This window comes from Haliotis rubra, unplaced genomic scaffold (genome assembly GCF_003918875.1).
Source record: "Haliotis rubra isolate DU_JTF1 unplaced genomic scaffold, ASM391887v1 Scf2, whole genome shotgun sequence".
NCBI classification, from domain to species: Eukaryota; Metazoa; Mollusca; class Gastropoda; order Lepetellida; family Haliotidae; genus Haliotis; species Haliotis rubra.
This window is the reverse complement of record NW_025766002.1, coordinates 2,804,549-2,817,293: the sequence shown is the minus strand read 5'-3', so window position 1 is coordinate 2,817,293 and position 12,745 is coordinate 2,804,549. Positions and strand designations below refer to the sequence as shown.

Genomic DNA, 12,745 nt, shown 5'->3' with positions numbered 1-12,745 from the left:
TTTTAAAAATCTTGTTTACATATTCCCTTGGTGACGGGTTTTATGTCTTTTGCATTCTGCTCTAGACTTTACTGGCCTTGGAAACTTTGCTAAATATATACATATTAAGGCATTTCGTTTCTGGCGGCTTATTGCGGGACCCTTATCTTCGCTTCCAAGTAGATTACGGGAAGGAGGGAGGGTGTGTCTCGTTAGTTTGCTTTAGCGAGGTTTCGCTGGGCAATTTACGTATGTTCGACCCTGACCCTGGCTCATGCCCCCGCCTGATTGGCTATGGTGGACACGTGACCGGGTAAGTGTGCTTTTTCTGCTATAATTAGCTTGGGAAATTCCACTTCTTGTCGGGGGTGTTTTCTGCAGACAGAATGCCGCTCCTTAGCTCCGTCTTTAGGAGTCTGTCTTATGCTTATAAGTACCCCAAGGAGGAATATATAAAAAAGAATCGAACTAACCTGTAGAGGTTTCAGATTCTTTGAATATATTCCTCCTTGGGGTACGCCCCCCCCCTCCCCACATTCTGTCTGATGTCGTTCAGCATGGAAAGTTAGGTACGAGGTTACGGTCTAGAGTTACCTGCTCTTGGCTGTAGGGGGCCGGAGGGCCCTGTAAGGGTGGTAAACGTAGTTTTTGTTTTGTAAATATTTTTATTCAAATATTGTTACAACTGTCGTAGGGAATTTAAATGGACATTTAAATGCTTATAAGTACCCCAAGGAGGAATATATTCAAAGAATCTGAAACCTCTACAGGTTAGTTCGACTTTATTTCATGCATGAAGGGCTTGCTATAGTCAGAATGATTTTTTCTGATCATTCTTAATTAACATTCTAACATTGTTTTGCTTTCTTTCAGTATTTCAAATATTCAAATGAGTTTTAAGAGTATTTATAGGCGATTTATCTAGATGTGCAGTTCCCAGTTTTGAATGAGATGAACCTTTTAGATATAACTGATAACTAATTTTATGGCCTCACAGAGGTGACCTGTATTTTACTGATAACAGGACCCATGAAGAGTTTTCCTGCTTTATGTTATCACATTGCGATGCACTGTTAATACCTCTGATTATAAGACAATAGGAAGTTTAAAAATTAGTAATTTGTCCCCATTTGCACCCAGGGGCACTTAGAAGCCCTGATGTATCCATGAAGTGTGATATGCCTGTATTTGTTCCCACCTGTGTAGCTGGCTGACTTTCTCCCAGTGATGAAGCTGTATGACCTGCTGTACTCAGATGACCAGCTGATCCCCATGCCCGATGTGACCAAGCCCCGGTCAACGCATGCCCTAGCCAGCACCTGCATATGGATACACCTCAACAAGAAGGCTGAGAGTGACAAGCAGAGGCTGCAGAGGCCCATACCGTATGGCCTGAGAACACATCTTGAGTAAGTTAACACCGTATGGCCTGAGAACACATCTTGAGTAAGTTAACACCGTATGGCCTGAGAACCCATCTTGAGTAAGTTAACACTGTATGGCCTGAGAACCCATCTTGAGTAAGTTAACACCGTATGGCCTGAGAACACATCTTGAGTAAGTTAACACCGTATGGCCTGAGAACACATCTTGAGTAAGTTAACACTGTATGGCCTGAGAACACATCTTGAGTAAGTTAACACCGTATGGCCTGAGAACCCATCTTGAGTAAGTTAACACCGTATGGCCTGAGAACCCATCTTGAGTAAGTTAATACCGTATGGCCTGAGAACACATCTTGAGTCACTGTGGCCTGAGAACCCATCTTGAGTAAGTTAACACCGTATGGCCTGAGAACCCATCTTGAGTAAGTTAATACCGTATGGCCTGAGAACACATCTTGAGTAAGTTACACCGTATGGCCTGAGAACACATCTTGAGTAAGTTCACACCGTATGGCCTGAGAACACATCTTGAGTAAGTTAATACCGTATGGCCTGAGAACACATCTTGAGTCAGTTACACCGTATGGCCTGAGAACACATCTTGAGTAAGTTCACACCGTATGGCCTGAGAACACATCTTGAGTAAGTTAATACCGTATGGCCTGAGAACACATCTTGAGTAAGTTAACACCGTATGGCCTGAGAACCCATCTTGAGTAAGTTAACACCGTATGGCCTGAGAACACATCTTGAGTAAGTTAACACCGTATGGCCTGAGAACACATCTTGAGTAAGTTAATACCGTATGGCCTGAGAACACATCTTGAGTAAGATAATACCGTATGGCCTGAGAACACATCTTGAGTAAGTTAACACCGTATGGCCTGAGAACACATCTTGAGTAAGTTAACACCGTATGGCTTGAGAAGACATCTTGAGTAAGTTAACACCGTATGAGCTGGGAACACATCTTGAGTAAGTTTACACCATATGAGCTGGGAACACATCTCGAATAAATTGACCCCGTGAAGATCCAGGTTAGAATTGATGTTCAGTAACCCATGCTTGTCGTAAGAGGCGACTAAGGGGATCATGTGGTCAGGCTCGCTGACTTGGTTGACACGTGTCATTGTATCCCAATTGCATAGATCGATGCTCATGCTGTTGATCACTGGATTGTCTGGTCCTGACTTGATTATTTATGGACCGCTGTCATATAGCTGGAATATTGCTGAGTGTGGCGTAAAACTAAACTCACTGACTCACTCACTTGAGTAAGTCATGTCAACACCTTACAATCTGATAACACATCTTGAGTAAGTCATACTGACACCTTATGGTATGAAAACACATTTTGAGTAAGGCATACTGACACCCCATGGCCTGAGAACACCTCTTGAGTAAGGCATACTGACACCCCATGGCCTGAGAACACATCTTGAGTGAGGCGTACTGACACCCCATGGCCTGAGAACACATCTTGAGTAAGGCATACTGACACCCCATGGCCTGAGAACACATCTTGAGTGAGGCGTACTGACACGCTAAGGTATGAGAACACTTCCTGAGTAAGTCATGCCAACACTTTATGATTTGACAACACCTCTGGAGTAGGTTAATACAGAACACAGTAAGTCATGCCAATGACTTACGGTCTGAGGACATGTCTTGAGTAAGCCATGCCTATATTTATGATATTAGCAGCTTTCAGAAAATAATGTTAATTTCAAAACTTAGTCATGTCTGTGTAAACTCATGTTTTGTTTTCCAGGTTCTTGAAACAGACTTTCAACAATAACAATAATCTTACGCTGAGTGACTACAAAATAGCCCTCCTGTGCAATGCTTGTAAGTACATAACATGTTTACGTATGCATGAATTATACAGTCGTATAGTTGTAGCATTACAAGTATTTATTGTAAGATCCTCAAAAGTGATGTTCCTTGTATTAACTATTAGGATAACAAGTCATTCACATCAGCAAAACAAGAACACAGGCAATGTACTCAGCAAGTTCATAAGCTGCCTAATATGTCCAGGGTTGCACAAATCTCAAACTGAAAGGGAATGCCATCTTCTACGCCAGTATTTCAAAACCATTTCCAGTGTTTGCCCTAGGCATAAAAATTTAGGAGTCATCATGACTCCCTGGTGTCATGAGAGGGAGTCATGGACATGGTTTTGGCAGTCAACTTCAGTTTGGAACTTTCATCTAGACATCAACTTGGTAAGACAAAAAACAAGGTAAGGCAGGTCAGGTATTTAATCAGCACTGAGCAGTCAAAAAACCAGTCATCGCACAGAAACTGAAGTTTAGATTATCTGAAATAAGGGCCCAGTAACATTACGTCAACAATGACGCAAGCTTCTAACTTCACTGCGTTTTTGAGATAATTTGTGCATCAAATATGCAGGTTTTCTACGTCATGGCAAACACTGCATTCCCATGTTCATGGGCTTCACATCATGGTAAATGTTCGCATCACTCATTAAGCTGGCACACAGAGATAGCGATATAACTGAAATGCAGTTCAAGCTGCATTAAGCCCAACTGTAAGACCTTATTTGCAGTCAAGAACTTGTTTAAGTACCGCGTCTCCTCCTCCTTGCAGACAGCACTAACACAGAGTTCTTCAGTCTCCCCATGGGCAAGCTGTTGGAGAGTGTGTATGGGAACAACAAGAACACTACACTGTTGCCTGGCAACATCGTGGCATCCGCGCCAACGCAGCCCTTGTCCATGAGTCTGCTTGACTCACTCACTGTACATGCCAAGATGAGGTGAGTTCCACCACTGTGTCAACACTTTCACTCCAAAGGGAGACCAGAAATGGTGTTCATTTTCTGTCAATGCATCTCTACAGCCAGTCTAGCTTATGGTCAGTTAACTCCCTTTGCTATAATATTCAAGTTTAATATTTTTCCTTATCCTGACTCATGCTCTTTTGCTTGTCTTCTTCTTCTTGCGAACATAGTGGAACACTTGTATCTCCTTATTTGAAGCTCCCTTCAAAATAAAATCACTAATTGGTACTCACCACGAGTTGCTCCCCTTTGTCTCCCCTGGCGGGAAAGGTGTCGCCACCCTCTGGCCATGTGCTCCACTCTCTCCTTCTTCGCCCAGTGAGCAGGATGTGAGAGCGCCTTGTGTCTCCTTACACACCATATCCTTTGATAATCTCTTAGTTTTTACCTCTCATAGGTTACTATAGAGGTATAGCTAGTATCCTTTACTATTTGTATTGATTAATTATCGTGATTTCTACTGTTTATTCACGTGTATTCGTGATTGTTCAGCTAGCTTTACGTTGATGAAAATCTGTACGATTTGTAGATTACGCTTTTTCTGCCTCCGATCCACATGTAATATGCCCTAGTTGTTCTACTGCGCGCGCTTAATTCACGCTGCAGTTACTGCATTAATTTATCTCATTCTGCATTTAATAAATATCATCTTTGCGTCTTTAAGACGTGCTGCAGATAGATCACGCAAACAAGGGCAAAACATGGCAGAGAGTCCAGATATTCCATCCAGTCAGCTGCTAGCGATCGACCCTCTCCGCCTGGTGTTCTGCTAGAGACCCCTGCGGCAGAGGAACGGGGACGCAGTCCGTTACCTCGAAGAAACGACCGCCTCCCCAGACATCCCGTCATTGCAGACTAAGTCTAAGAGGGCCTCATCGCCGCCTCAACGCAGATTGAGGACACCCAGGGCAGCGCCAGACTTCCAAGGGAAATCTCCACGAAGACAGCAAGAACTTTCTCAGCCGAGATCGTTCCAGCAGCAGAGTTGGGCCTCTACGATGATCAGCCGATAATCATCCCCGACTTCACGGCAGAAGAAGCTGACCGGTGTCAGCGACTGTGACTTCTGCAGAGATCACCATGCAGCCTGATGCTTCTACACCGGCGCCAGACGTCATTGATGTGAACCCCATCGCAGAAAAAGACGCCGACGACTTCGTCACAGATCATCCCAGAAGACATGATGCGGCAGATTATGAACATCATGGAGGACCACTACAAACTGCGCAAGCAGGGTCCGAGCCTTCGCGAAGGCTCCAACGTAGACAGCACCCCAGAGGCACCCCCCGTCAACGTAGCAGCCAAGACGATGTCACCTTTGCGCGAAGGAAGTCCCGCACTTCACCTTGACGAAGGACCTAGATGTACAGCCTTCGCGAAGGCCTTCGCGAAGGCGGGAGAGATCATCACCATCTTCGATTTCATCTCTAGATATGGACTCAGACCATCAGACATCACGGAAGCCTTCGCGAAGGTCATATCATCGATCCCCCGGACCGGACGCAAATGAAGCTTCGCGAAGGCATTCGCGAAGGACATATGATTCCAGATCTTCATCGTCTAGAAGAACATCGAGGGACTGCCGAAGAGCTTCGCGAAGCTATCAACATTCACCTCACAAGTCTCCGAGAAGATCATCCCATAGACGATCTCCACTTCGCTTCATCACCAGGTCGATCACCCGTCCAGATCTCCACATAGAGCGCGCACAAGTCAACTAGATCGCCACAAACCTCATCAGATATACAGACAGCTACACGCAGTCCCGGCAGCATCTACAATTTGTTAATGATGATGGTTTTGAGGATGATGGAGGAATCATATTTTCTGATGCAGAGATACGGGTATTGGATGGTCAATAACCTAGATCTCACATCACCATCTAAAAGTGGCAATACAGCTCAGGACGTATTTGATGAAGGAAGATGATCCAGATGCAATCACTCTACCCCGATCGACCGATTAAGGCAGTGCCACAGAATCTAGATGCAGCTTTCCAGAAAGCTACTAAAAAGTTCAGATACCACATCTGCCCAACTTTCAAGCCAAGAAGTTCTCCACGCATAACATGGACTCCTTCTACAAGGCCCAGGACATCGATGAGAACTATAAGATCATCAGCGATGTAAAGAACAAGATTTACAAGATGGATGATCGCAAGTTGGCTCATATAGAAACCATGACGAGACGTGATGTTCTTTGGGTTAAATAGATCTAGGACGATCAATGAGACTCTTATTACTAGATTCCGGGATTCCACGACGGAAGATGATAGAATGATTTATTCTGCCTTACTTATGCAAAAGAAAGATCAGCAGTTTTAACGGATCATCTTACATCTGTTTCAGCAGCATTGACCTTAGCTCGTCGTCAAGGCCTCCTCGCCTGTAATTGGGGAGAACTTTACAGCCCCACTTTATACAGCCCCGTGGTCGACAACATCCATCTTTGACGGAGAAATCGACAAAGTCGCCAAGGAAGTCTCTAAGGATTCCAGGGAAGTCCTTATGATTAGATCGATGGACACACTAGCCAGCGCCATTCGCCAGACTTCACAAAGATACTCAGGCAGATCTAAGTTCACGGGCCTACAAAGAGCAAGAGACAGGAAGATAGCCAGCTCTAGAGGTAAAGATTCTTTTCGTCAAGCCCATATGGCAACTATAGAGGAGGATCAGGAAGAGGCAGGACACCCAGAGGTTCCCCGCACTTATAGACGCTGAAACACAGGTTCGAACGACTGGAGTCTTCCACCCCCAGCCGCTTCCAGTACAGCCAGCTCAAGTGGGTGGACGCCTCCACTACACTGGGAAAACTGGGGAATATTGCAAGACCCTTACGCTTCCAACATTCTTCAACACGGATTTCAGATCCCTCTACAGGCCAAGCCTCCGCTGACAATCAAACCCCCAAGTTCGATTTACAAGCAACAACTACCAAAGATAAGAGAGGCTGTTTCATCACTCCTATCCAAACAGGCCATAGAAGTAATAGATCAAGCAAACGTCGAACCAGGTTTCTACTCCCCCAGTTTTCCTAGTTCCCAAGAAAACTCCACGGAGAAATACAGACTCATCTACAACATGAGCTTTTTCAACAAGAACTATCTACGAAACCACCGGGTTTCGCATGATACATTTACCTCAGTTACGCCAGATGATTCGTCCTATGGACTACATGGGCAGCATAGATCTACAGGATGCCTACCTGCACATCCCCATTCATCCCGATTCCAGGAAATACCTACGATTTACTCTAGAAGGGCTACATTACCAGTGGAAAGTACTCCCATTCGGAATATCATCAGCCCCCTGGCTATTCACGAGGATAACGAAACCGATTATCAAATTTCTACATCGTCAAGGGCTACGCAGTGCGCTTTACTCCTCGACGGGGATACAAGTAGATCAAGATCCACTGCGCTCAAACTACAGTTAAATTACATCATAAAGCTACTAACACAACTAGGTTGGTTAGTAAACTTACGCAAGTCGGACCTAGTACCATCGCAAAGACCTGCAGTTCCTAGGTATTCGATTCATCACAAATCGCAACCGTATTATGGTACCAGAAGACCGTTGGCTCAAGATACAACAGACCATTCCACCAGCTCTACTCTCTCAGTTACCACTGCGACAATGGCAGAGCCTACTAGGTCTTCTCACATCAGCCCAAGACATGACTGTCACAGGCAGATTACAGTTACGCCCCTACAGGTCCTCATCAACGACATCTCAACGATGTACAACCATTCAGTCTACCGAAACATCTCAGACCACATCTACTATGGTGGACCAAGAAATCGAATGTCTGCGAAGGGATTTGTTTAGCAGAGCAGGAATACAAAACCCATCTGTATGTAGACGCCGTCACTCCAAGGTTGGGGAGCTCATCTCACCAACCACACGATATCAGGGTTATGGAATCAGCAAGAATGCAAACTCCATATAAACAGTCTAGAAATGAAAGCTGTAATCAACGCTTATTCTATATTGGAGCACATTTCTACAAAATGCGGCCTAATGATCCATACAGACAATTCGACAGTGGCGTTCTACATAAACAAGCAAGGCTCAACGAGATCGATGAACCTTTTGAACCTAAGCTTTCAACTGTTCGATTTAATACAAGATCTAAATCTACATGTCAGAGCAGTGCACATTCCCGGAGCCAGAAATATACTAGCAGACGCCTCTCTCGCCTCATCTACCATCACCGACAGAGTGGATGATCAACAGGGGAATTTTGCACAGATAATCAAGCAATTAGGGCCCGCTAATAGACCTATTCGCCACGCCGATTCAACAATCAGCTACCGACATTCGTGTCACCAGTCCCAGACCCCAAGCTTGGGCAACGGACGCTCTAAGTCTATCATGGGAAGGCCTCAATGCGACGGCGTTTCCGCGCCAGCAATAATACCTCAAGTATTACAGAAAATCAGACAAACACAGAGCCTACAACTCACTTTGGTGCGCCCTACTGGTCGGCCAGAACGTGGTTTCCCATACTAATTCAAGAAATCGGTCAACCAACACTGGAGCTACCCAAGCGCGCCAAACCTGTTAATTCATCCTCACACCAAACAAGTGCACGGAAACCCAGCAATGTTCCAACTACACGTATGGACTGTATACAAATGTGTTTAAACAAGAGAGATATTCTGCCAGGGCGGCAAAAGCAGTCACGCTTGCCTTACGTTACTCAACTCGTAACTTGTACGACGACAAGTGGCACAGTTTCGAAAATTATGCAACAAAGAAAGGGTTTACAGCAAGAGAGGCTTCACAACCTCAAGTGGCAGACTATTTGTGTTACCTACGCCAAAACAAACATTTAAAAGGTTCAACGATATCAACATATCTTGCCGCGCTTAGTTCTGTAATCACCATGAGAACGGGTGTCAAATTGACAAGATCTCCAGAGTTACTGGCCTTACTACGAGCTTTCCGATTGGAGGACTGTGACGAAACCCTGCATCAAGTTGACTTCAATACAATTTATGTAGTCCATGTGTGCTTGTCACGGACATATCATGTCAAGTATTAAAGTCAACTTTTGAACCTAACGTAAATCTTGTATCATACAACTAGCCCATAATATTCAGTTTTCCGTCTATATGATCTAATTTATATAAACGTGTTTATTTTGGGAGAAATACAGTATTTTCCTCTATTAATGCCAATAGAAGACTATTTTCAAGTCTTTATTGAGACTATATCTTCATTATTAGTGAATGTAGAACAATTAAAATAATATGTGATGGTAGCCACTAACGTCTGCTATCACATGTCCAGATTTGATTCATAAGATTAACTTAATATTTTTTGGCTTTATCATAAAACTTGATGCTTGAGAAACACAGTCTCTAAGTTTCAAGTATCATTTTCAATCTTTCTTGGCCAAGTCAGAGGTTGTCCCCTCTGACGTCCGGCAACTCCCTATAAATTCTCAAACCATTCTAGTTGGGGGCAGTTCCCACGGTGGACTCACTCCAACTAGGACCTCTGGGAACGCTGGACACAGGAATATGTTGGTAAGTTCCTTGTAATCTTACCTTCAGTCTGGCGTTCCAATTATTACTTTACGTAATACACTATTCCTGTCAGGGGTATTTGTATTATTACTGTTTCTTCATGTCCATATAGGCTTAATAGGAGTTCAGCTCATTGATACGTATTGCAATTTTAATTTGGGTTATTCAGATCTACATGTATAGTCCTAATAAATGTATTAACATTACTGTTTGGTTGTGCTCTTTTAATATATATTATTTTATCTTGGTTCACTGGTGCGGTCATTATGGTGTCTCTAGATCTACCACACATGGTTGAGCCAATGACCCTTAACGCAGGGTCATTACCGCTGCCAGCACCGTGACAAGACTAAAATTGGGGGCTCGTCCGGGATCTTAATGGTCTATTGTTCTAGTGCCAGGACTCGGGTAGTTGTTACGGTATCTACAGTTAGGATACTTTGGTACCTGCTTGAGAGGTCAGAGAGTGTGATATATTCTTTCTACAATGTCTGAATTGGAGCCAACCAACTGTTGCCATGATAAGAAGGACTAACAAGGAGGACCTTTTGAAAATGGCCAGTGCTAATGATGTTAGTGTTGACCAGTCAATGAATGTAAGAGAGATAAGGGATACGTTGATAGAGGCTTTAATAACTTCACCACCTGAAACCGCTGCCTAGGGGGATGGAAGTAGTTCTGATGATCAGTTCAATTTCGTGATAATCTGTCTTATGAACAGAAACTAGAATTTAAGAAATTGGAAATGCAAGAGAAGGAGAGAGAGTTTGAAAGAGAAAAGGTTCGGATGGAGCATGAGTTGAAGCTTAAGCAGCTTGAGTTGAGGAATAGGGTTCATGAACAGGATACTGGTAGCTTTAAGGTGAATGAATGCTATCGCTCAGTCCCTAATTTTGATGAGAATGAAGTTGAAAGATTCTTTCATCAATTTGAGCGGGTAGCTATAGAGCTAAAATGGCCGAAAAGAATACTGGCATATTCTGATTCAGAGTAAATTTAAAGGAAAGGCTACCCAGGCTTACAACTCCTTAGACGATACTCAGGCTAGATCGTGATCCAGAACTGAAGGCTGCTGTTCTAAGGGCTTATCAATTAACCAGTGAGGCTTACCGACAACAGTTTCGAAAACTAAGAAAATCCGAAAGTGAAACTTACTCTTGAGTTTGTTTTCCATAAAGAAAGCTTATTTGATAAGTGGTATCGGGCAGAAGGAATAGATGGAAATCTGGATAAATTAAGAGAGTTGTTTATCTTGGAGGAAATAAAAAAACTGTATGCCAGCTGGTTTAAGAATTCATGTAGAAGACCAAAAGGTTACGACATTGCAAGAGGCAGCAATAACTGCTGACAATTATGTACTAATACATAAATCAACAGTAGGACAACAGTCTAATGTGTCTAAGTATGACAACAAGCAATCAGGGAAGCCAGGGTCTAATCAGAAGGGTAGCTTCTAGGCAATGGCAATAAATCTGAGGGTGAGACTATTCAGAATGGGAGACTCAATCCAAAAGCATCTAATAGTGATAAAGCATCAAAACCTAAATGTGCTTATTGTGGGATGAACAATCATTTGATTGTAGATTGCTATAAGAGGAAAAAATGACAATCAAAAAGTGGTGGGTTTTGTTAGCAGTACAGCTCAACCATCACTGGGTACTACCTTGCATTCACAGCAGCCTGAGCAGAAGTATGAAAAGTACATATCTGATGGTGTTGTTAGTGAAGCAGGTCAGAGAGTTCTCAAAGACAAGTAACTATGTACAGGGATACGGGAGCTTGGCAAACTCTCATTGTTCCAAGTGCTACTAATCCTGAAAAGTCTGCTACTGGGACAAGTGTTGTAGTTGAGATGGTAGGTAAAGTCTATCGGTCAGTTCCATTGCACAGATTTCACATCAAATCCAATTTGTATCAGGAGAAGTGCTAATGGGAGTTGTGGATGAGTTACCTATTAAGGGTGTGGATATCTTGTTAGGAAATGATCTAACAGATAGCTGTTGTCACAAAGGCTGTGTAGAGGTCCTAGAGGTATCTAGTTCTCCAGTGACAGTGAACAGTAAGGAGAATGCCGACATTTTCCCTGCTTGTGTGACCACAAGGTCTATGACAAGGACAGAACAGCCTAAGGGTGATTTCCTAGATTTATCTGATACTTGTCTGTCTAAAGCATTTATGCATCTACCGATGATAGTTCTCGAGCTAAGAGTAGTTTGGAATCCAAGACAATTGAGTCTGAGTGTGATGATAAGGCACAGGACAGTAATGTGCCAGGCGGGAGTCTGATAGGCTGGGATAAGGCTAGTTTGTGTCAGGCACAGAGAGAGGACAATACTCTTAGGGATGCTTGGACGAGTGTGGTAGATGATAAACAGGTTGATATGGAAAATACATGTTTCTATGTTCACAAAGGTTTATTAATGAGGAAGAGTGGCAAGGGCGAGAATGGGGATGAAACTGATGTTGGTATTCGGTATCAGGTGGTTGTACCAAAGCCTTATAGGCAGGATATTCTCAGCCTGTCTCATGAGAGTTTGTTTGCTGGTCACATGGGAAGGACAAAAACTTATGATAAGGTTTCCAGATTTCTTTTTGCCAGGCATGTACCATGATACTGAATTATATTGCAAAACTTGTCATGTATGTCAAGTGGTTGGCAAGCCAAATCAAGTCATACCTCCAGCCCCTCTCAAGTTGGTACCAGTTGACGGGAAGCATTCTCCAAGGTATTAATTGATGTTGTAGGTCCACTTCCTAAAACTAGTCAAGGAAACCAATACCTTCTGACAATAATGTGTGTTAATACACGGTTCGGAAGCAATTTCCTTTGGCGGAAAGTTACTGCAGCAGTTGTAGCAAAGCTTTGATTAAGTACTTCACGCTGACAGGGTTACCTGGTGACATTCAGTCTGATCAGGGTTCAAATTTCATGTCAAAACTGTTTCAGCAAGTTATGGTGTTGCTTGGCATTCGTCAAATTCGATCTAGTGCTTATCACCCTAATCTCAAGGTGCATTAGAACGCTTCCATCAAAGTCTG

At 43.5% G+C, this 12,745-nt stretch overlaps 1 protein-coding gene across 3 annotated transcripts in view; it reads left to right on the top strand.

Moving 5' to 3' along the window:
* LOC124275352 (mediator of RNA polymerase II transcription subunit 23-like) overlaps nucleotides 1-12,745 on the top strand; it is a 70,418-nt gene that overhangs the window by 18,957 nt on the left and 38,716 nt on the right. For all 3 annotated transcript variants that reach the window (XM_046710859.1, XM_046710860.1, XM_046710858.1), the window contains exons 12-14: nucleotides 1,186-1,388; nucleotides 3,136-3,212; nucleotides 3,978-4,146. In XM_046710859.1, the coding sequence (XP_046566815.1) occupies nucleotides 1,186-1,388; nucleotides 3,136-3,212; nucleotides 3,978-4,146 (449 nt within the window). The remainder of the gene's footprint in view (nucleotides 1-1,185; nucleotides 1,389-3,135; nucleotides 3,213-3,977; nucleotides 4,147-12,745) is intronic.